General features: G+C 38.0%; 1 protein-coding gene across 1 annotated transcript; it reads left to right on the top strand.

Annotated features, from left to right (window-relative positions):
• The first annotated feature begins 3,113 nt into the window (after positions 1–3,113).
• Positions 3,114–6,925, top strand: LOC148020070 (uncharacterized). Its single transcript, XM_087700893.1, has 2 exons — positions 3,114–3,820; positions 6,216–6,925. The coding sequence occupies exons 1-2, from the start codon at positions 3,224–3,226 to the stop codon at positions 6,771–6,773; spliced, it is 1,155 nt and encodes a 384-aa protein (XP_087557019.1). The 5' UTR covers positions 3,114–3,223; the 3' UTR covers positions 6,774–6,925.
• The last annotated feature ends 19,321 nt before the right edge of the window (positions 6,926–26,246 follow it).

The raw sequence follows: 26,246 nt of genomic DNA, 5'->3' as shown, positions 1-26,246 counted from the left end.
AATCCAAAATCAGATGTACGAAAGGCTGCTAAGTTGTAGGCTTTTCCCATGAATATAGCAAAGTATATTCTTCACCCCCATGAATTGAGGTATGAATGGTTGATCCATGACTAAAGGTGGTAAGTTTGTGTGGTAGACACATAAGGTGACTTACTATGTTGTTATTCTACCATGCCTTCATGTTTATACATCTCATGCTAAGGTACCATATCTTTGACTTCTTTAACAATGCTTTCTATAATTTAGAATACTAATGTTATTCTCGATCTAAAGTCCCATAGTTTTGGCCTATACATTCAACCTCATTTGCCAAGTTCAAATGGGGCCCTAGGTATCCATTTTCTCTATCCCAAATGTATGGTCTTTTAAGCAACATAAGGAGACCATATATAGAATTGTGCACTTTGGTGAAAATGTTTATGTTCGTGAAATGTCATTTCGAGGCATGTGATACAACCTTGTGATTCATAAACATGAGCTTGGCAATGCGATAACAATTGAGCCCATTGTAGAGATAGAAGCAACGATGAGACCTACTTGGAAGTTTTGTTTCTACATTGCTAAAATGCAAACCTAGCCATAAACTCTTAATTTGTACTAAACTTTCCATTGCATTAGTTTCTAATAGCTATGGAACTTTACATGGAACCTTCCTACTATTACTAATACATTTGAAGTAGTATAAACTCTCTTTAGGCCTTATGGAGTTAGAATAAAATTTTAGATTGCAAAATTTATTTTCCCTTAATTCTTAGAAGTTAAATTTGAACTATCTATAGGAAAATTTAATCCAATTCCATAGAAGCCTTGATGGATAATTTTTTTTTAAAAAAATGTGTAGCTAACTTGAGACAATGAGTATTAATCGATTTACCCATAGTCATCCTTATGAATATTCCTTAGCACATCAATGAAAATAGCTAGCTCCATCCCCCCCACACCCCCCCCCCCCCCCCCCCCCCCCCACACACACACACACACACTCGGCATACCACCCCTACCAACTAGACATCACGAGTGATGGAGATTATTATTTTATGATGGATTTGGGCCTACTTGTACCAATCAAGCTCTTCCATTTGCATGAAACATGTGCAAGCCTCTACACAACCATCTTATTCACACAAGGGTGAAAGCATGGATTGGTTGTACACCCTTTCTATCTTTTATGGTACATTAACAATAATAATGGGGGATCTATACAATTATTATGACAACTTGGAAATGTTATTAGACTTCAATTTTAGATCCTTCTCTTTCAAATCTATGCTTTGGTAAATAGCATAATATCCCACATTTTAGTTTGACCTATGAAAAAGGCACCTTAAGGGTTTCTAAAGTAGTGCCTTGAAAGTCCTTTTCTTGAACCATCAATGCATGCTTTTACCCACCATAAAGGACCTAAAAGGCAACTTGTTCTACCAATGAGAAGTTTGGAGAAGGAGCAATTTTGCTTTCTAGAAGTTGCCAAGTCATTGAAGTGAGGCTCAAGAAAGTCTCGAACATCAACATAGTGGCAAAATACTACACAAACAAGATGACTTGCATGGTCCCTTGAAAAGTCAAGGGAAAGGAAATTCGATCTTTCTAGTTGGAGAAACCAAGACAACATACTTGTGTGGGACTTGTGTAGATATTCAAATGCTTTAATTCATATGTAAGTGTGTCCCTCACCTTGATAAGCACATATGTTTTGTTAGTTTTGGCATAAACTTAGCAAAGATTATTAATTTAGTGCTTTTGGTTATATGAATTAATTACCTACAAATACATGATAAGGAATACATGTCACTTCTCAAAACTTCTATTTCCATGGGTAGAAACAAGTACTTTGTGAGCAATACTTATTTGCACAACCTTTAAGCTAGATATGGTAGTTTTGGTTGGTTGTGGGATAAACTGAGACATTTTTAAAGTGAGTTTTAAATTTTCTTTAAACTGGACCTTGTTATTTTAGAGCAATGACACACATAAATCAATTCAAAATGTGTGAGTGATGTCATCCATTATGACCAATGCATGGATGAGTGGAGATTACTTTACTTTGAGGAAAGTAGAACTTTGATAGATCAATAGAGGGCCCTTGCAATGGGGTTCCATGTGAGTTGAATAGAGTTCATATTGACATAGTATGATGACATTTAATTGGCAATATTCTCTCTCATTGTTTTGATTTCTCTCATCCCTTGTAGTGCAAACATTTTGGGTCCATGGTAGCATCAACTTGTGGGTGGACACTCTCTAATGGTACTAATAGTAGTCCCTTGTGCAAGTCAATGGATGGGGATGAGGCTCTTAGAGTCAGGACATGTGCAAGAGTTTGTGTAGTCAAGTTCAATGATGCATGGATGTTTAACTTTAACCACCCACTAGTATGGTCTATGAGGTATCCTAAAAAATAAGGGTACTCCATTAACTGACTAGAGCTCAAAGGACCTAGCGATTGTCCATTGGTGGACATCATATTCTCTCTCATCAAGTGTGCTTTCTCTCTCTACAGATGTTTCATCACATGAGTTATACATAGTGGGGTCTGAATAGATCTCATGTTGGATGCTTCGACCCAAAGTCTAGACATCATACTTGCTACTTCAATTAGATATGGGACCTTACTAAGAAGTTTAGACAACACATTTGTTAGTTCAATTACACATGCTACTTCAATTGGCTTTAGGGCCTTACTAAGCAAATTTTAGTTAGAGGTGTGTTGCATACATGTGGAATGCAAACATAGTCAAGTCTAAGAGTGTGTGGTGAGGCAATATTCACTTGCACTTTGGATCATATGACTTGTAGAAGATGTGCCAAGGTGCCAATTGACAATGTACATGGTTCTTCTCTTTCTCTCTCTCTCTCTCTCTCTCTCCTACATTGTTCTTTTCTCTCTCCTCTTTTAAGATGACATGTTGGGACTAGTCTCCTCTTTTGAGGTGACATGTTGCGACTCTTGGTATGGAGTCTGGAGTTGGACTCTTGTAAGATATTTTTATACTCACGGTGACGTTGCCTCCTTTGTTCATTTAATATCTTCTTGATCTTGACTTTTATGACAGTACTCTTGTACTGATGTTGTTGCCTCTCTGGTCCCCTTAGAAGCTACTATTGTACGCATTTTCTGACTTGACTTCACTTTACAGTCGACTATGTATAATGTAGTGGAGATTCTAGCACATGTTGGAAGGGGTGGCATGTAGGGAGAGACTCTTCCCACAGTGCCATTTTCATGTATTGGCTGGCTCGCTCTATAAATACGACTAAACCCGATACCTTTGTTGAAGCCGATAAGATGAGGGCGATTAGCGTGGTGCTGTTGCAGGTGTGGATGGTTGCAGGTGGGGGGGCGTGGGGGGTTGTGGCAGGTGCCGATCAGGGGCAACCCAACGAGGAACCATCATCATGGGGAGGGTGGGAGGGATGGATGAGAGGGGCGAGCGACAACACATTGGACGGTGCGCAATTCAAGGAATGGGCATGGCCGCTGATGCAGATGAGCGCCAACGCCTACCGCTACGCCACCCCCTCTCCCCTCACCCCGATCCCGGGCTGGTCCCTCTCAGACCGACTCCCGCCCCTCCGGCCCAGCCCCGGCGGAGCGCACGCCCTCCTGTACAGCCGCCGCCGCCCAGTCCCCGACGCGGGGCGCCGCCCCGCCGTCGTCGTAGCCTTCCGCGGCACCCAGCTCTCCACCTCCCTCGACGCCTTCGTGGACCTCTGCGCCGGCAAGCACCTCTGGGATGGCTTCCCCCTCTCTTCCCTCCCCCCCGACTGCTCCGCCTTCGACCTTGACTACTACTCTCAGGCCTTGAATTATACCCTCCAGGTACGCACGCCCACATTCCTCCACAAACACCTCTTCCTCTTTGTATAGAGCTCCAGACTAGACCAGTATTTGCCAACCATGAACACGTGCGCAGCCTGCAGGAGGCTTAAGCATTGTACTGTACACACAGCGTGAGACACGTTATCGAAACATCAGCTCACGTACATGGAAAACTATGAAATTTTAATTAGGCCACGTGTCCAACTCACTCTAGGTAACTAACTCTCTCATAAATAGTTGTGATTACATGGCTTAAGTTTTTGGATCTATACTTAAGGTCACTGCACACTACCATTGTCACCACATGCTTTCCTTAGCTTTTTGACAATCTATATTGGAATCTTATATTTTTAATACTTTTTTATGGAATCATATATTTTTAATACTTTTTTATATAAATCTTAACAAAAGGAGTTCATGAGACATTTCAAACCAACACACTCACATTTTGCTATAATCACTTTTATATACATATACATACTTACACACACACACACACACACACACACACACACACGTGTGCATATGTATGTATGTATAATCACCTTGCGATTAAACAATCCATATCTAGCATTATTAGGAATATAAGGACAACATGTGTGGATAGAAAAATAGATTAAATGATTTTTTTTGAAAAACCTCTTTTTCTTATCAATATTTATAAAAACAAAAAGTTAAGATGTAAATAACAATCTCACTCACTACAATATATGGAAGTCCAAGGAGAATGGAAGATATTAACCTTTTACCCACTGGAAAACAAGGGCGAGAAGAGTGCACTTGAGTATTGCCCTATACAAAGAGAGAGAGAGAGAGAGAGAGAGAGAGAGAGAGAGAGAGAGAGAGAGAGAGAGAGAGAGAGAGAGAGAGAGAGAGAGAGAGAGAGAGAGAGATTTGCATTAATGTCCTCTAAGACACCTCAAAGGCACCTAGGACAAAATGACACATTTAGATTTTAGTTATGATGCAATTGGGGGTGCCATTAACACAAATAAAAGAAAGAGGTACTAAATATATCATGACCCTAAAACAACTTAGTGCTTAGGTGTTCTAAACTCCTTAATAATGGCTTTGGCACCTTGATAAATTGCCCATTTGCGTTCTTTCCTAGCCACCTTCATCTTGATAATTTCACCTAGTCATGTTTTGTGTTGTCTTAGTATATAGCTCATTTGTGGTTTACATATTGGTTCCTTTGAAATAGTTTGATTAGTTTAATGCTTCAACTATATCTTATGTATCTCCAAACTCTAAAGTTGCTAGATTATTCTGTTGCTTAGTGATAAGCCATGACACTATCCAATCAACCTTCTTTTCCAATAATGGTCTGTTTTTGGTCTTTAGCATGTATGACTCTGAACATGTTGGATAGCCTTCATCATCAAGTTCGTCTTATGTTTCTTTGTGCCACCCATTAGGAAGGCCTTCTACACATATATGGGATGTAATCTTTTCCAGCAATGTAGCTTCGTTGACTATTGAAAAGATAGTATTTGTCATATATTGCTTATTTGCCTCCTTGTTTGGATCTCTCTTGTTGTCATTTCCTTGGCTTATCTTCAATCTTGCTATAAGCTTTAGCCGTCTTCATCACCAAGATTTCTCTAGCTCAAAAAAGTGTGAGCACTTTGGCCAATGAATTCTTCAAGAATATATGCTTTACTTCCAAATTGTAGACTCATTTGCATAGGCATTCCTCGGACGAGCTTAGCTTTTAAATTACCTTAGATGGTATTGTCTTGATTGTTGAAATATAACCAAAATAGAATAGGAGAATAATCGCATAGAATAATTTTGAAATTCGTGCAAGTTTCAACCACAATAGAAATTGACCTAATTAGTGATTTTTAAAAAAGGTTCAATAAACAATGACAAGTTGTAAACGGTTAACCTAGTGGAAGAGAATGACTAGTTGAAAAGAAAAAACTTAGGAAGAAGGATATCTAGTTCTAGAAAGAAAAGAGAAAGCACATTAAGTTAAGGCATCAATTTGCAAGGGATTGGCTACAAAAAATATAGAGTGCATTTGTGAGGGGGGAGAGTAGGAGATATGGCTTTTCTAGGGTTCATGTGCAAGAGGAAAAGAGGAATAGGAGGAAGAATAAGGAAAAAATGAGGGCGATGAAAATGACAATAATTTAAAATGAAGTATCTTAAAATGTTAGAGAATACAAAAGCTGAAGGAAAAACACCACCAAACCAAAAAAAAAACACTATGGCTTTCCTTTGGTGGGCTAAAAATCCCTTTGCTTAAGTATTTGAGAAATCCTTAAACATTCAAGTCAAAATGTCCTCAAACTTCAGTATTAACATAATTACTTTTGAAATTATATGAGTCTTTTTTACAAATTTCACGACTTAACATTATACTTGAATTTTTGTGACTAATGTACAGGTTATCCATGCCTATCCATCTATTGACATCTTGCTCACTGGCCATAGTATGGGTGCTGGCTTGGCAATCCTTGTGGCTGCAGGCTTGTCCCCCACCTATGTCCTACCTGTGGTTGGGTTTGGAGCTCCAGGTACTAGGAAGCCCTTGCTTGATAGGGGCCTTCTAATACCTAGCAACATTGTTGTGATTGGTCATCCATGGGACATTGTCATGAGGATCCATATGGATGGTCAATTGGGGCTGCTTTGTTATTATCCTCAGAACCCATCATATTCTTGTGAAGCTTGTGTATCTTCCTTCAACTCACTTGGTCAAGAGCAAGAGTTGGCTTCCCTTGTCTCTCATGAGAGAAATGATAGCAAAATTGAAGGCTCTTCTCGAAGAATGGTCTTGGAGAGTTTGGCTAAGTGGCAAGGAAAATTTGGAGGATTCTATCCTAAAGATGACTGCTTTGAATGCTTCTTTGGAATGCATTACTTTGAGAGCTTCATTACAATTTTGGAACAAGGACAAAGACCCTCATGCAAGCAAGCAACCCAGGACAAGGTGTTGAGATGATAACTCATTTTTTACATAAGTAGTGACACATTAGCTAGTTCAACACTTAAACATTGACACAACTACTTTCTCTATTAAGGTTAAAGTTTCATGTATACCTAGGAACAACGGTCCTTTAATTCAAGTATAAATTATACTTCTTTATTTTTTATCAAGCTATAGACTATGCACCTCATCATAATGAATGATTTGTGCAACCTTCCTTTTCATTCATTGTTTCTTAATGCATGCAACACAAATGTGAAAATGTCACAATATGAGAACAAATGAGACAATGAAAAGAAGAGATGGAGAGAAGTTTTCTTTCTTTATTTATTTCTTCTTCTTCACATAGTATAAAGTGGATAATGAAAGATGATATGAAAGTAGACTTGCCTAACAATAAGCCTATATGTCCATACAAATGAAAGTAGATAGGATAGTGCTATTACTATGCTAGCTAGCTATAGCTAACCCAACTAATAAGCATAATGGATAATCACTAGTACACCATGATGCTCATCACTTTTGTTAGTGTTACAAGTGCAGATCAATTAATATAATGGATCCTTTGCATGTATTAAGCTTGACTTGTACAACATTTTTTTCAAGTTCAACTGCATGTCTTATCCTCCAAGTAAGTCCCTAACTCTTTGGAGCTTGTGTACACTCAATGCTTTTGTAAATATGTCAACTTCTTCATCATGTGTGTTGATATTACAAATCAATATCACTTGCTTGGATGCACTCCACAAAAAATGATGGGGTCTCTCTATGACTTTTGATTTTCATAACCCAAATATATGCTACCCATGTTAATCACAGTATATGAAAATTGCCTTTCTCATCCAAATCACATGCATCCATAACTCCAAGATGCTTGATACAAAGGCCTTACAATGCAAGCGGAGGGAGCAAAAATAGTGATAGGGGCAACATTCTTGGAGATGATATCACTTCCATAAGAGCTTACTATTTTTCACAGACATATGACATCTTTCCATTTGATGGTACCCAAGCTTTGAGGGGAGCACACTAACATGGGATAATGTATGGAGTGAAGATTGAAGTGATTAATGGTCCTAGATTCAGTGGATGAAGAATTTAGTATGGTGGGCTTTGCACTACAACTCTCAATTGCTAGGAAGAAGAGGGCTAGCACTAAGGATGGAGGCTCAATCCATCTTCTTCTTCTTCCTTCTTCCTTCTTCTTTTTCTTTCATTCTCCACCATAGCTTGTACAAACTATCTCCCAAAGTGGATAGATACTTTGACCTTGAAGTCACTTTACACATAGCCTCTCTCTTTATTTGACACACATAGAATATTGTCTAGACCTATGTCCATGTCGTATTTCTCAACATTCCCTCTCAAGCTCAAAATGAGTTTGCATCCATAATACTCCAAATAAACTTATAAAATAAAACTTATCTTTACCTAATGCTTTGGTAAAGATATCCATGACTTAGCCATTGGTTCTAACATGTACCAAGTCTATCTCTCCATCTATGACTTTCTCTCTAATAAAGTGATAGTGCACTTCAATGTGTTTTGTTCTCGCATGATAGATTGGGTTCTTTGCAAGCATGATGCTACTAATGCTATCACAATACATGATAAACTCCATCTATCTCAATCCCCATGTCACATAGAAGTAGTCTTAGCTATGTTTGCTCACGAGCTGCCAATGCTATCCGTTTATACTTTGCTTCTATACTCGATAATGCTATTGTAAGTTGTTTCTTCTTGCTTCAACTTAGCATGGATAAACCAAATGAGAAATCATATCCACCAGTAGATCTCCTATCCATAATACTTCTTAGCTAGTCTGCATCTATGTATCCAAACGAGATAGGATTGATTCCTTTCTCATAAAACAAGCAATAACTCATTGTCTTCTTAATAACATGCATCAACACTCTTCTTATTGCATCCAAGTGCGATTTGTATGGCCTTTGCATAAATTAACTCATCACTCCAATTAAATAGCTCAAATCCGATCTTGTTATTGTCACGTAGATCAAGCTACCAACCATCTTCCTGAACATGGGAACGTCTTCAACTGATTGTGCATAGTCAACTATTTTTATGTTTTGGTCTAATGATGTGTCAACTAGCTTACATGCTATCATCCCTTACTTTTCCAACATTTCCAAGGACTATTAATTTTGCACCAATCAAATTTCATGTAGTGTGTCAATTACTTCAATGCCCAAAAAGTACCTCAACAATCCAAGATCTTTGATGTCAAAATTCATTGTGCAAACCATGCTTCACTTTTGAAATCTCTCTTTTAGAGTACCTATTATGATAAGATCATCAATATAAGTAACAACCACCACCATTTCATTCTCCATGTATCTAACAAAAGCGAGTAGTCAGCCATGCTTTGCTAGAATCCCATGTTGCATAAAAACTTGTTGATCCTTTCATACCATGCTCTAGGTGCTTGCTTTAACCCATACAATGCCTTCTCTAGCTTGCATACATAATAGGAATACTTAGGGTGCGCATACCATTCTAGCTATTCCATATATACTTTCTCTTCCAGGGTTCTATTCAAGAAAGCATCCTTGTCCTTGATATCCATTTGATATAGATTATATCCATAAATTGAAGCTAAGGAAATAACTGATTTGACAATAGTCATCTTTGTATTGGGCTAAATATTTCTTTGTAGTCCAATCCATATATGTGTGTGGAACCCTTTACAACCAATTTTGCTTTATACCTTTTAAGAGATCCATATGACTTGAACTTGACTTTCTACACCCACTTGTAGAGCCAATGGCTTTCTTGCCATGAGGTAAGTCAACTAGATCCAAGTCTTGTTTTTTTTAAAAAAGCATACATTTCCTCATCCATGGTTTTCTTCTAATCCTTTCTTTCAACTCCTTCTTCAAAGAAAGTAGGCTCCAAATGCTGTATATGAGAGATTATATACACATAATGTATCTTCATGTAGCCATTATCTGTCAACCTATCAACCGGATGCCTTACTCTTCCCTAATCTTCTCAATAGAGGTACACTAGATGGTATCTCAATTTGTCTTGCATGCAGTGGTACAAACTTCCCTGCACTTTTTGTGCTTGGATTTCTAACATGAGGTATCCCAAACTCGTCATCTATAGATGCATCTTTTGAACTCTCACCCATATGCTTCTTCCCTTTTGCTATTTTTTCCCTCTTTTGTGCACTCCTTAGCCTCCATGGGCTATGACTTCCACTACTTTTTGCATTATCTTATTATATTTACATGTAACCTGTCTCTTAATCTCGTGCTCTCTCAAATACTCAGAAAACTCATTTGACATAGTTCACCTTCGTTATCCCTCAAAAACCTCACTTTTATGTTGCAAAAAATAGACCCGAGTCATTCTATTGAAATCATCAATGAAAGTAATATAAAACCTATATCTCCCGCTCAATGAAGTATTTTGACATGGACCTCATATGTCTGAATGTACCACTTCCAAAGAATATGTGCTCATTCTCCCCCTCTTTAGAAATGGGAGTCTAAACTGCTTACCAAACTGACATGCCTCACATACATGGGCATAGTTTACATACCCAAAGTGTGGAAGACTACAAAGTTCTAACCTTCGCAAGTCGATGTGCCTAATTCTTCAATGCCACAACTCAACATCCTTGTCTTGTCCATGTCCAACTTCCACATACATAGAGTTTTGCACAATGGGAGTACCTACATCCAATGCAAACAACCTACCTTTCTTTTGGCCATGTGTAATCAACTCGCCATGTTTAACATTCCTAAAGTCCTCAATGAAGCAACCGTATTTATTAGACCTTAATTATAGCCCTTGATTAGCCATTTTCCCAACAAAAGCCAAATTCTTAGTAATCGTAGGCACATGCAAAACATCCCTGAGTTTATTCTCTATCTCATCTCTAGTTACCAATGGAACATTTCCAATGTGAGTGATCTTATGCATTGTGTCATCTCTTGTAGCAACATACTATTTACTTTACATTTGTTGCTTGAGAGAACTATCATGGATTTGGAATATGTAAATAAAGAATAAATTTTATGGCATTATACTCTCCCCTTGAGTGTTACTAGGATTGACTCTATCACATAGTTAGATTTATTACCACTTAGAGTGTGAAAACCCACACTTACGACCATGAGATTATGTGTTAGAGGAAGGTTCCCTCCTATGGTGGTATAGGGACAAATGGGAACTCTAGTTATATTAACATTAATCCCATGTCTATGTATGATACAAGAAGAAATACTCAATGAGAATGATATAAGGGCACTAAATCTAGATCTAAGGGGTCAAGATATCCCTTCCTATTAGACCATTTTGCATGATGTGTCATATGGTTCATAGCTCTTGAATCCAAAAACCAATCATCCTCTCTAGGGGGATGCATCATGCTACCAAGTACATTATCCATAGGGAAAATATGTCCTCTAGGAGATGGAGGACCTCTAGAGATATAACCTATGCCTCCATAAACACCTATGTGTTATGACCATACTAAGTCTATCCACGACCTCTAGACATAGCATTCTACTTATGGTAGCATTCCTTCTCATAATGTTCAAATTGTCCATAGTAATTGCATGTACCATCTCTATGAGGACTAGACCATTCTCTACCTTTAGAGAAGGATCTTCCCTTGCCTCTAGGCACAAAGTCTCCATGACCAAAATAACCATGGCCATGAGCAAAGCTATCTCCATGACTATATGAAGATCATCTAGCTCTTGATGAACAACCACATCCTCTTGGATGGTAGAATACACTGTCTCCACTAGTGTTTTTTCCATTGCTAGAGGCATTAAGACCTAGTTTATTTATTCAATAAGCGATAAAGTAATCAACTTTTCAAAATCAAACATAGAGCTTCTTCTCTTAGAAATAGAAGTATATTGGGACTTGTATTCAGGGTCAAATCCATTAAAGGTAACATAAACCAAGTCCTTATCATCAATAGGTGCATTAATTAAAGCAAGATCCTTTGCAATTTGCTTTGTCTCCAAAGCATAGTCACTAATTCTTTGATTCCTGTGCCATGCACCATGTAGCCTTTACTTTAATTATAATTTCCTTTCCTTCGTGCAAGTGCCATACATCTTATCTCCCATGCATCTTTGCATGTACTTTCTTGATGTGTGGGATCAAGGTCTTTGAAATGCAAATAAAGATCCAATGCAACACTTTCCTATTTTTGTCTGTCCAATCTTTATAAAACTTCTTTTGTTCTTCCATTGGCTCATCAAGGATCTTGGGACATACATCTTCACTTGTTATAAGGCCCCATAGACTTCTTCCCATCAAAAATTTCTCCATGCAATAGGACCAAACATTGTAGCTATCCTTAGTCAATTTATCCACAATAATTTATGTAATTTGTGCAATTTTTGACATTATGATAGTTGCAATTTTAAAAAACCAGCAACATATAATGTGCCAAACCAATGTTCAAGAGCACAAACCAATCTCGAGCATCAATCACTCAGAAACACCAAATTCAAAGCTCAAACGGTGCCCGTACAATCCAAAATGCATCAAAATACAAGCCAAAAAACAACAATTTTCCATGTTGTTCTGATGCAGTTTTTTGTACTAAAAATGAAGTTCATGCCAAGCTCAAACCACAGTAATTTGATTTTTTTTTACAACTTTTCCCTTTCAAAATTTCACTCGAAAGTTGCATAGAAATTGCTCTATTTTGGCCTTTAAGACAACTAGTTTACCTCTCTATAGTGAGAACATTGAAAGTGTGAACCAATTTAGCCCATTTGGTGTGAAAATGGTTTGCCAAATAACGAGTTTATGTAATCTCCAATGTGAACAGAAATGAGTTGAATTAGTTTAGAACTTATAGTATGAAAATGGATATTTAAGGAGGAGGGACCTATTGGCGTGTTCCTTAATTCGATTATTAACTCCTGCTCTAGTACCAACTAAAAATAATCAACATACACATTAAATGAAAGGGAGGCATGCTCGAGGAGGCTCAATTCATCTTCTTCTTCTTCATTATTCATTCTTCTTTTTCTTTCATTCTCCATAGCTTGTACAAAGTGAGTATCTCCCAAAGTGGATAGTTACTTTGACCTTCAAGTCACTTAACATATAGCGTCTCTCTTTATTTAATACATACAAACAATATAGACTTAACCTATGTCCATGCCATATTTCTCAAAAATTTGGAGAGTTCACTTAGTCCTACTCATGTTTCCATACCTTCAATCCTTCTACATGGGATGCCTTGGCCCCCTTAGAGTATTGTCATTATCTTAAATTGCATATGCCCCTGACCAATTAGTGGGCCTTTGCATCTCTCTCACGAAGAAGGAACAAGTAATAATGGGGAAGAAATTAAACATTCCAAAGTTCTATGGCATGTGATATGGCAAACTTATCTTCACTTGGGTAAAGAAGGGAAACCATGTCCTTGCCTTGATGTGAAAAATGGAGAATATAAGATAGTGAGTGTTTAGAATAGTCTTACATACCTTAAATCACATGCAATGAGTACTTGGGCCTAAATGTGTTAGGGCATTATTCAACATTTTACTTTGATAGACACTTTATCCCATGAGACCCAACAAGTCACTAAAATCATATTAGAGAGATATTCTCCCCCTCCATCTGACCTCAAGCAATTAACTTTCAATGTAATGATGCTAACTTTTGACTAGAAAATACATTTATTACTTGCAAGAGATCAAGAATATGAATAGCCATACCCAAGTCACATTATGCACATGACTCAATGAAGCCATAGCCATGAAATACAAAGGTGAACATGATGGAACAACAAGAAACACACCTCTTGCAATGGTGGAGTATGTAATTCACTAGGAAGTGCCACTATCAAACCACCAACATAGAAGGAAGAACATCAAGAAGAGTAGGCAAAATCAACAAGGAAGGGAAGTTAAAATCATATCTTGGTTCTTACCTTACACTCTCTCTATGTTCAATATCCTTTTTTTCTTATAGTATGTGCCACAATCTCTTAAACAAATGTAATTATATACACTCTTGGCTTTCTCCTATACATTCGAGATTCTCACATTGTTTCCAAGTTTAAATCAAAATCCTATCTCCTTTAGTTCCTCATTATCACATCCCTACTTCTCAATATGCGATCCTAAATCCCTACACATGACCTTATCCTACCATCACATTCCATCCACACTATGTTTATTTATCTCTCAATCAAATCATCATTTTTAAAAATCCTACCATATCCTTACCTTTCTCTACAATCATCTTGCTCTAATTGTATACCCAAATCCCAATTATCATTCTACCTTACATGGCAACAACCTCATCAACAATCACAAGAACCGTCTCTTTTCTCATTTCTTCTCAACCTCATCATGGAATGGTCTATCTGCTACCTTACCCAAATCACCATCTACAAATTGTATCTTTCTCAAATCAACCAACTATCTTGGCCTATCCAAGGAGGGGAAACGAATGGATAAAGTATGAAGAATCACATAAGCACATTTGCACAAACTACTTTATAAATAAAAGAGCACACTAAAACTAAGTATGCTATTACTAAAGATGTTATGCCCAACTCTTAGAGTCCTATGAAATATAATATGCTTGAAATTCCTCATCAATCACTAGCAATTCATCAAAAACCTTCCAAAAGATCAAGTCACAAGCACCATATCAATCTCTCTCTTGCTATGATATCTAGCCACATTGGGATCATATCTCAATCTATAAACATGCTATCTCATTCCTTTTTCTCACCATTGTTTCACTCCACCACTATCATGTTGCAATTGCAATACATCATCTATATACATGATGAGCCTGCCTCTTATTAAGTCTATCATGGAGCAAACTATGGTGATCAAATCTTATTCAAGGTATCCATCAACCAAAGCCCAAACATCTTCATCATCAACTTACATCCCTTAAATCATTGAAAGCAAAGATTGATGTATATCTTCTATAACAACAAGGACAATGTCTCATGCTATACTTATCATTGTAATCTTACTACTCTTGTAACCATGATGATTGGCAAAAGTCTTTGTATTGCAAAAAAAATCCTATTTTCTGCTGAGAATGGAGAAAGAATATTATAATATATTCTTAACCTTTTTTAGAAAGGGGGAATGTTAGAATGTACTCATATGAACATGCACTTAGAGAATATCTAGGAAGACAATATCTAGATATTTACGAGAACTAGATAAGATATATCTAGAACATGTGGAGGATATGTCAGTATGAGGACCTACCATACTGAAATGCCACAAAAAAACGACTAGGGAGCAAAATCTATGCTCAAATTACGGCAAGCGTCATCATCAAGAAAGAAAATAGAAACTATCATCTACATCCTCACTTTCATCATTACTCAAGATAGCCATTGAAGAAAAGAGAGAGAGAAAGAGAGAATTGAACATGAAAAGGATAGTGTGGGATGAGATGCACGTCGAGGATGAAGAAGAGAAAGAGGAGACACACCCCTTCACCCCACGACCCGTGATCCACAACTTTTCATTAAATTTGAGGTTACATGGACTAAGGTACAAGCTTAAAATTGAAATAGGTACATGTGACTTTATAGTATTAGCCAATTGCATATCTTTGCAAGATTTAAATGAAAAAAAGAATTGGTAATAAGGGTTTTTGTTGACGTAGAGAGGGAATATTATGTTTAGTTTTTGCCATATTTCTTGGTCCATCATCTCACCCACATTGAAGAGTGAAGCATCCATGCAAACAATCTTGAAGAAGAACCACCATCAGCACAAAAGATGGAATTCATTAAGGGGTAAAACTTGGTGATGAAGGAAAACTTGATGATGAAGCCAAGCCATGACTATTCATGACCAAACTAGGGAAGGGACCCCTACTTCATCGATCGCATACAATGCACTTTACATAGTCTTCAAAAAGTAGGGCTCTAACTTCAATCTTGGTACAGATGTCACTTCTCACTACGATGGTAAGAAATGATACCATGAAGTAAGGCATGTGAATAGTGTGTTAGAGTTTAATGTTTTCTATTTCATTTGTAACATCGTGAATTATTATTCACGCTTCTTAGACTCTCTAATGAAGCATAAGAATACTTATCTATTGAGTTTCTTCATCTGAACTAGAGTGAATTATTATATCATAGAGAAGAAATGATGATGCACGAAGGTCATCATGAAGAATTCCGCCATCTACAAGGAGATGAGGTTGTCGATGGAAAGCACATGGAGGGAAAGTCACCATGTGGCAAGAGGAGCCGAAAGAGGAGGAGAGGGAGACTGATGGGAGGGAGGTGGACAATGACGGGAGAGGGAAAGGAGGTGGTGGGGTGAAGGTACTGGCAAGGAGTTAAAAAACACGCCACCAGCATTGTGGTCCCCTGGTGAAAGTTGTTGCTTAGCATCACCCCTTCCACGAATATAATTGCCCAAATGCCATGGTCACCCACACAGTCCAATGCTAGTATGGAAAAGGAAACCAAAAGCAGAGCCATCACCATCTTCATGACATATATAACCTTTTCTTGCTTCTTTTTGGTTGTTGATACATCCATGATCACTGATGACTGGTTCTCGCAACGCCCCCCACATGAAATGCCAAAGAAAAACAACTAGGGTGCAAAATCTATGCTCACAGCAATCGTCATCATTGAGAAAGAAAACAAAAACTAACATCTACATCCTCACTTTCATCATGACTCAAGATAGCCATTGAAGAAGAGAGAGAGAGAGAGAGAGAGAGAGAGAGAGAGAGAGAGAGAGAGAGAGAGAGAGAGAGAGAGAGAGAGAGAGAGAATTGAACATGAAAAGGAGAGTGTGGGATGAGATGCACGTCGAGGATGAAGAAGAGGAAGAGGAGACACACCCCTTCACCCCACGACCCATGATCCACAACTTTTCATTAGATTTGAGGTTACATGTACTAAGGTACAAGCCTTAAAATTGAAATAGGTACATGTGACTTTATAGTATTAGCCAATTGCATATCTTTGCAAGATTTAAATGAAAAATGAATTGGTAATAAGGGTTTTCATCGATGTAGAGAGGGAATATTATGTTTAGTTTTTGCCATATTTCTCGATCCATCACATACCCACAACTTTCTTGTGTGTGTGTATACACACACACACACACACACACTCTCTCTCTCTCTCTCTCTCTCTCTCTCTCTCTCTTAGTTATTACAATACAAGTGTGTGATTCATTCTCCATCTCACTGTCTCATTGTTTTACTCTTTTTCTCTCACCATCACTTTCACTAGAGGAAGCTTTCTTTTGGGATACTATTGCAAATAAAAGACTCAAACAATTAAAAGGTTTACTCACTTCTACTCCTATTCTAGTCTACATAGACTTCTCTAAGGAGTTTACTATATGGTGTGATGCTAGTGTGGTAGAGGCATATGTATCGTATTGTTACAGGAGCATGGTATTATTGCTTTTAAGAGTCACAAGCTTACATAAAGATTCATTAAGCATTATGTGACCATTGCTATCTCTTTGATTAATAGATTAAAGAAGAAATATTTCTTTTGGGATGCTATTGCATCCATAGATTGATGGCCAGATAGAAAGAGTCCATAAGTGGTTGGAGGACTATCTTAGACACTTATGTCATGATGTGCAACATAATCTCTTGGCTACACTTGGTTGATTTTTCTTATAATAATTTTAACCCGGCCAGTATTTAGAGTTTATCTCTTTGAAGCCTTGTATGACTCTAAAATGCCCCTTTCTATGTTGTCTTTAGTTAGAAGATTAATCTTTGTGGGAATGAAGAGTTAGAGCCAATTTAGACCCTTCTTTAGCAGTGTAAAATGAATATTAAGAAGGATCAAGAGCAAATGAAGATATATGCTTATGAGAAGAGATATCCTATGGAGGCCTAGGAAGGAGAATTGTTGTTGTTGAAAGTACCTAAGTCTTGCTACTCTACTTTGCATGATGACTCAAGCAATAAGCTTGGTCACATGTATTGTGGGCCATCTCGGATCCTTAAGCACATAGGAGACTTGGCTTAGAAATTGGAATTTCCCTCTTCTATAACTATTCACAATGTCTTCCACATTAGCTAGCATAACCTTTCCTTGGTACTTAGGTTGATTATGTGTATAAGCTACTGCCTATTGATGAAGAAGATCTTGTACAATATATCCTTGGATCTTAGGTCAATGAGAAAAGAAGCTTTTCTCTAAGTTCTTATTGAGTATTTGATTAAGTGGAAGGGTTTGCTAGTTAAGAAGGCTTCTCGGAGGCCCGCATCTATATTGAAAGAGTATTCATATCCTTAGGATGTACTCTTGGTATTGAGACCTAGTTATAGTTGGGCCTATTATGATATAGATAGCATTGAGACAACAATTTTTTTAAGAATAGATTTTATAGTATCCTATTTTTAGCAAAGTTCCACCTATACAAATTGAAAGTACTCTTTAAGATCTTCATGTTGCTATGTGAAACACCCCATTTGGACCAACTCTTGAAAAGTTATTTTAGACTTTGTCTTATAGGATTTGTTTATACAGCAAGCAAGCTATTAGTTGGATGTAGACATTCTTTTATGAAGATTTTGTTGCTCAAGATTCTTCCAAAAGACATTTGGATGTTATACACTAAAGAGGCTTCTACTTTAGTCTTCATTTCAGCCAAATTTTTTATTTTTCCTCAACATTTTTGTATAATTTGTAATGTTGAAAAATAGAGTAGTACTATGTGATGTCTCTAGTACTCCATCCATTGTAATAACTTCTCATTTTGTTTTTGAGGGCAAAAACCTTAGGATAGGGATGGAATGTAAGAAATTGGGAAGATTATTATCTAAAATATATTTGGAAAAATAAATGCCATGTCACATTGACACTGCTATAAGATATAAGAGACTTCTAAAATTTTCTCCATTTAGAAATTAGCAAATCAATATCTTCATCCTTCAACTCTTGCAAGCTTTCATGGCTTCTTTCTTCTTTCCTCTCTCATTCTAATATATCTCTCTCCTCATAAGTTTTTCTCTCATCTATTTTCTCTCTCTTCTACACTTTTCTCTCTCCTCTCTTGTCTCATTCATGACGATGTTTACATTGGCCATGCATTCTCTAAAGTTTGGATGGAGGGATCAGTTTATGCATATCTTAGATGAACTTTATGACCCTTCTCAATTGTAACGTAAAAGGCGATAAATGTGGAAAGGCATGTATTGCTTTATCAATGCTTATCATCTTCCCTATTGTTATGTCCCCATTACTTAATAAACAATGTGCGTATACATTCCAAAGAAAATTGATTTATGTTGCACATTTTTTAATGAAACTGACTCTACTTATGAATATAATAATTATTATTAATGAGGTATTATATGCCAGTTCATGGAAGAAAGACTTGGGAAGCCCTCCCAAGACTTGCTTATTCAAACTATGTTTGTAGTATAGAACAACAAAAAGAACTAGCCTAGTGGATAGTCACTTGGCAGTTAAGTGCACTTGAGTGATGATCCACTATTGGGATGGGTGACCTCCTCGGAAGATTTTCCTACAAGCTAGTAGGACCTTCTCATGTGCAGCCAATGGCACAAATGAAGCCTTCGTAGTCCGTTGTATGCCAATGTCTATGCCTTGGTCGCCGCCTTAGTCACGACACCCGCACGGTGTGTCCTCGCCCATATATACGTCAATTTTTATCTTCACGCTGCAAAAATGGAGCCCCTCTCTGACATCATCAATGACATCATCAAAAACACTAAAAGAAAACGTTCTCTCTTTGTCGTCAATAGTGTTAGAAAAAATGCTAAAAATCAGGCGCCCTTTCTTTACCCCCCCATCATTTTTATATAAATAGGGGTAGAGCATCACGTCAAGGACACATAACAATCCATGGAGAAGTCTCTCTGTTGCTATTGACGCTTTGAAGCTCTACTGCAATCAGCCTCTCTCTCTCTCTCTCCACCCCTACGCAGAAGCGCTGCTTGAATCCATCAAGCTTCTTTCTTGGCTCCCAAGAGATGTTGAGATGTTGTGCGAGGTCACGCTTAGAGAACTCCCCAACATGAAGAAGTAGTTGCTGTTGAAGCGCAAGCAAAAGTTAAACTGGAATCTATTCAACCCAAAGGACCGGTTATTCCACAACAAACGGAGATAATTAGGTTAGTATCTAAGAAAAGGATTACGATTAGTTAGAACTTACTTAAACTTGCAAAATCATGTTAGTATTATCAATTCGTTTTAGGAAAGAACATTGGAATTGATGAAGATGATAGATTCTATACATCACATACATTGACAAGTGTGTTAAATTTTTTTTATGGTTATGACTGCTTTTGGATTTGTGAATGATTATTTATGGCTCTTATGATTCCGGGCTTGCATAGCCGGACGAGTTATGGATTGTTGTGAGGTGTCCGCTAGTCCCAATCCACGATACACCTTTTAGTAATCCTTCAGTAGGTTTTTCCATAAATGATGCCGCCCGCTGCTCCCTTGGAACATCACGGGATTGTCACTTAGGCCCTACCGAGTCTACTTCGCAACGAGAGAGTTCTGGCCGAACCCACTAGGATCGACCTGAAGACTTGGGTTTCTAAAATCGGATGGGTCTCCTAGCAGCCAGCTAGCGTCAGTAATTTCGAGTTCCACTTTTTAGAGGATTACTCAATCTGAAGCGGACTTGCCATTGCACTTGGTTCAAAGAGAATGGGAGACGGAGGGGAGTGTGGTACGTCAACCCTCCTGCCCATAAAGCAAAATCCCATTCCGGTCCCCTAAAACAATGCAAGTCGGTTCTACCTAATGACTACTTGGTCAATTTATCGTCTTCCTATTTCTATATTCGATGTAGAAAAGCTCCCAGCTAACCGGGACCACCCTACCATTGGACGGACCCGTCGGGGGTTACGCCCACCCGCTTTCCTCTGATGATGGGTCATCTTTAGTTTTTTAATTACCTACAACACATTTATTGGAACATATACAACCAGCTTCCTTAATTAATCCATTTAGTCACACGTTCCTTCACATAATTTATCTCACTAACACGCATACAATTCGAACAGTAAAGCAAACTTCTTTATTGTATTGGAAGTTTTATTACAATTTTCATCATTCCGACCCAGCGGAGAGATACACAGAATTCCATAAGGACATTCTGTCCACCAAGATTCCACCCTCATAACTAGTATTTAGGGTTCCAGGATCCCATCCTGGGTCACGAAGGGGCTCGTCAGATTCTTGGAACAATGCAGGATTTACAGCCAGAGCCCCCTCTGGCACCTACAATTCCTACTGCCCGAGACTATCCCTACTGACAGACCTTTCGCCTACGGAGCCGGTCCAAGCCTCTCGTAGCGATAATCATGACCCCCTTGGAGTAGGGTCTCGCTACTAGCTTGGGGGTAGCCTAGCGCGATCCTTCCTTTTATTCTGTTGGCAATAATTTCAATCAAAATCTAGATTCTAGCAAACACAAACAGTCCTTTCAAATATGTATCAAATAGTGCATTGACAATCATCCCAACATGTAAATCACAGTTTCACATAGCCAAGGTAGACCTTATCCTAAGGTAACCTTTCATTCTAATGAGGATTCTTCTCCCCATAAAGAAGTGTTGAGTACACTTCTTAAAACATGTTAAGCAGGGCATGAGTTTTCCGTTTGGATTCACTTATCTAACATAAGCAAAATCCCTTAAGAAAATATATTGTGTCAATAAACTCAACGAGATGGTCTTTAGGATTCCTAAATAGATAACCAGTTTTTATAACCTTCACTAATCAATTCTTAACCTTGTCGCATTTGATCATAACTATATTGAATTCGCATAAAGACATATGTATAATAACCTTTGGCAATTAATTCTATCATGATTCAATGCCTTAGTATCCCAACTATTCTAGCTAGAAATCATAGTGATTAATCGTTTTATGCTTGAATTAATATGTCTTTCTAGATGAGTTATGTGTAAGCGAAGAATATGAAAGCTAATATCCTATGTAATTTATCTTATATTGTAAAATTGATAATCTAGTAATGAATAACCTGGTTTGGCGGCATGACGACATTAGGAACTTCATCTTTACTCGCGCTCGCATTAGCCACACCCGATGTTCCAATTGTGGTGGCAATTCCCGCAACCTCGGGCACTCCCGTATCATTGGCAATACCCGTTGCTTGACCGGTTGCGTTGATTTCCATGATTTTTTCACTTTGTCGCTTTGGAGCCATCGTCCACGAGGAGTTTGAGAGATAGGGAAGGTGGGATAGATTTTAGATGAGAGAGGGTAGAGAATATGGCTTAGTTAAAGATCGAGACAAGGGATTTGAGCTAGCTCTCTTCCTCTTTCTCTTTCTCTCTCTCTCTCTCTCTCTCTCTCTCTCTCTCTCTCTAGCTTCTCACAGCCTCTTGAAGGAGTATTCTTCCTTCTCTCTTCTTCTCTCTCGCAGCCTCTCGGGGTCTCCTTATCTCCCTTATGCCTCTCCCATGCCTCGTATTTATAGTGAATTGGGGAAGAGGGCTTGTGGTTGAGAAGTGGAGCTCTTTGTGGAAGGGGATCTTGGAAAGATCAGTGATCTGATGCTCAGATCATAAATCTGATGGTTCCATTGGCTCCGAAAGGGGGGTAAAACTCCAAGACACTTGGTTAGAAAGCTCTCAGTTCACTCTTTCTTCTTTTCTCTGTTCGAAGTGCTGTCTACTGCCTGTAAACTGCGATCGCGGCGTGCGCGATTTCGCCAGTCACTTTTCTTTATTTTTCTTTTTATAAAATCTTCAAACTAACTAACACATCACTTGTTTTTTTCTTTTAAATGACATCTAGTTCTAGAAATCTCCATATCTCTTTTTTTAAAAAATTAAGATAATCTCTAAAATATCTAAAATATTCTAGTCTTGTCCAAAGGTCTAATATTTTTAGACTATACACATTATCCTAGTGATTAATATAACTCATAAGTTTCGTTCACGTTGTAATTTACGTGAAGGATGGCCACGGTCCTTGCTAATTCGAAAAAAATATCGAATTTACGACTTTTGATTTTTCTAAATAAAATATTTTAAATTAAATAAAAATTATTAATAATTAATGTTAGTTAGTTTTTACCTTAGTTAGTCTTTAGTTAGTAATCTTACTAACTTAACTAACTTTTGAACTAACCAACTAACTTTTATTGTGTGGAAATATTACATCCTTCTCCCCTTAGAGAAATCGAGATGTCCTCATCTCGAGAGAAACTGTGGGTATTGTTGATGAAGAGCATCCTCATCTATCCATGAAGCATCTTCTTCAGGGTAATCCTTCCATTGGACAAGGTATTCTCTAAGGGTTCTACTCCTCAATTTTCTCTCCCTTACATCAATTACTCTGTCAGGTTGTAGCTCAAGGACTCCTTGGCTAGGTATTACAACTTGTTCATCATCAAGGATATGGTTAGGGTTAGCTACGTATGCTTTCAATAAGCTAACATGAAATACATTGTGGATTTTTATATTCTCAGGGAGTTGTATCTTGTAAGCGCTTGGTCCTAGGCACTTGAGAATCTTATAGGGTCCACAATATCTTGGACTTAGCTTCTTAAACTCACCTAAAGACAAAGAACTCTTCTTTGGATGGACACGGATGAAGACCATGTCTCCCTCTTTGAAGATTCGTTCTTGCCTTTTTAGATCAGCATACGCCTTTTGTCGATCCTTGGCAGCTTGAATATCCTGTCTGATGATCTTGATTTGATCATCCATTTCTTCTAACATTTTTCTCGAGGCTTCTACCTTAGAGTAGGATCGGAAAAATTAAGTGGCATACGACAATCTTGACCATACAGTGCCTGAAATGGAGTCATCTGAATACTTCGATGATAGGAGGCATTATAGGCAAATTCCACTAAGGATAGATACTGAATCCACCTTTTAGGTTCCTTGCTGCAATATGCACGTAGAATATCCTCAATTACTTGATTAACTCGTTCTGTCTGCCCATCAGTTTGTGGATGATAAGCAGTACTGAAACAAAGTTGGGTTCCAATGGCTTCAAATAAACTCTTCCAGAAGTGTGATGTGAAAAGAGAATCACGATCACTGATGATCCTTTTAGGTAACCCATGTAATCTAAAAATCTCTTTTACAAAAATTCTAGCAATATCTAAAGCCTTGTAATTGGTTTTTGTTGGTAGAAGATGAGCGACCTTTGTTAGCATGTCTACTATTACCATTATTGAGTTATATCCTCCTTGTACAGAAGGTAACCCAACTACAAAGTCCATGCTAATAAATTCCCATTTCATCTGGGGAATGTCAAGTGGCTGGAGTTTTCCTGGTAACTTGACACGTTCAGATTTTACCCTTTGGCAATTTAGACATTCAGTGACATACTTAAGTACATCACCCTTGAGTTTTTGCCAGTAATAACTTTTCCTGACAGCATTAAGAGTTTTTGCATATCCTGGGTGTCCTGAAAAAGGAGAATCATGTGCTTCCCAAAGTATCCTTCTCTTGAGAGTCTGACTTGAAGGAATGCATAGTCTCATTCTGAAATAAACAAGTCCTTCATCTTCATCTATAGAGAATTCCTGATACTTAGTCTTGAGTTTGGGATCTTGCTCCTTATTCTGAACTTCCCAAAACAATTGTTGATAGTCTGGGTCCTTATTTGCTTCATCCTTGGTCAACTCGATGATAGGGTTAGTCGGCATCGATACCATTGTAGCCAGAGTTTCTGACCTAGATGGTTCTTCAGTGATAAGAGCATTAAGGAAGGCTTTACGGCTAAGGGCATCTGCTACTACATTTTCTTTACCGGGTCTGAACTTAATTTCAAAGTCATATTCTTGTAGAACCTCGATCCAACGTCGTTGCCTCATATTAAGATCAGGCTGAGTAAAAATCCACTTAAGACTTTTATGATCTGTGACTAAAGAAAACTTATTTCCAAGCAAGTAATGTCTCCATAATTTGAGAGCATGAATCACAGCTAATAACTCCAGGTCATGAGTAGCATATTTCTGCTCATGGATTTTCAACTTTCTTGAAGAGTAAGCTATAGGATGTCCTTCCTGCATTAGTACACATCCCAATGCAAGAGAGCTGGCATCTATGACAACTTCAAATTCCTTGCTTAAGTCAGGTAACCTTAAGATAGGAGCAGTTACCAGACTATGCTTTAGTTGCTCAAAGCTAGATTGTTCGATTGGCGTCCAATTAATGGCAACTTGCTTCTTAAGTAAATTTGTAAGAGGTGCTGCAATTTGAGCATAGTTTCTGATGAATACCCTATACCATCCTGTTAGGCCAAGGAAACTTCTCACTTCCTTGATAGTGGTTGGGGATGGCCAATCTTGAACATCCTTGACCTTGGCAGGATCTACTGATATACCCTCAATAGACACTATGAATCCCAAGTATTCAATCTTTCTTTTGAAGAATGCACACTTCTTCTTCTTGGCATACAACTTGTGTGTTCTCATTGTCTCTAGGACAATACGAAGATGTGGTTCATGATCCTCTTCCTCCTTAGAATAAGTTAGGACGTCATCGAAGAATACAAGGACAAAGTCATCAAGGTGGGGTCTAAAAATGTCCTGCATTAACCTGTTGAAGGTAGCTGGAGCATTTGTCAATCCAAATGACATCACAATGAATTCGAAATGGCCCTATCTTGTGTTGAAGGCAGTCTTTGGAATATCTTCATTCCTGACTCTAATCTGGTAATATCCTGACCGAAGATCAATCTTAGAAAAGATCTTTGCTCCTTGTAGACGATCAAGAAGCTCATCAATCCTTGGGATTGGGTACTTATTCTTTACTGTCACCTGGTTTAGCCCTCGGTAGTCGATACAAAGACGGAGAGTTCCATCTTTCTTCTTTTGGAATAATACTGGGGCTCCCCATGGTGAACTACTTGGCCGGATATACCCTTGTTCTAGCAGTTGCTTGAGTTGCTCTTTTAGTTCGATGGCTTCAGGAATAGACATTTTGTAAGGTCTTTTTGCCACTGGAGCGGCTCCTGGAATAAGTTTGATCTCATGATCAACTTCTCTTTCTGGAGGTAACTCAGTTAGCTCTTCAGGAAATATGTCAGCATACTCTTCTAACCAGGATGGTTCTTCTTCTGCATGATCATCTTGATTTACCTTGTTAAGCTTGATCAAGTAAACAGGTAATCCTTTCTTCAAGCCTTTCACAATTCGAGAAGCTTTTGCCAATTGAACTTTAGGTTTCCCTGTTTCACCTTGTGTAGTTGCTATTTCACCGTTCAAATCCTGAAATGTGACTTGACCTTTTCCACAATGGATATGAGCATCATTGGGAATCAGCCAATCCATTCCTAGTAAACATTCATAGGCTCCTAGGTTCATTACTCTGAACCTCATACTTGAAAGGTTTTCCCCTAGGTTAAACTCTACCTTGGTAGTTTGCTGTGTAGAAAGTACTTCCTTTCCATTTGCTAATTCCACAAGCAGCTTTGATGCATTTACAGTATCTATACCTATCTTCTTAGCACACTTGGGTGAAATAAATGAG

This window comes from Lygodium microphyllum, chromosome 19, assembly GCF_053477565.2.
Source record: "Lygodium microphyllum isolate KBCC chromosome 19, Lygodium_microphyllum_v1.1.10, whole genome shotgun sequence".
NCBI classification, from domain to species: domain Eukaryota; kingdom Viridiplantae; phylum Streptophyta; class Polypodiopsida; order Schizaeales; family Lygodiaceae; genus Lygodium; species Lygodium microphyllum.
Note: the sequence above shows the minus strand (reverse complement) of the source record. Positions and strands in the feature narration are given on the sequence as shown.

What these genes read in the sequence shown, in the direction of transcription:
- LOC148020070 (XM_087700893.1), top strand. Translation starts at nt 3,224, where the DNA reads ATGTATTGGCTGGCTCGCTCTATAAATACGACTAAACCCGATACCTTT. An exon ending in CCTTGAATTATACCCTCCAG is followed by an intron (nt 3,821 to 6,215) that starts GTACGCACGCCC and finishes ACTAATGTACAG; the next exon opens with GTTATCCATGCCTATCCATC.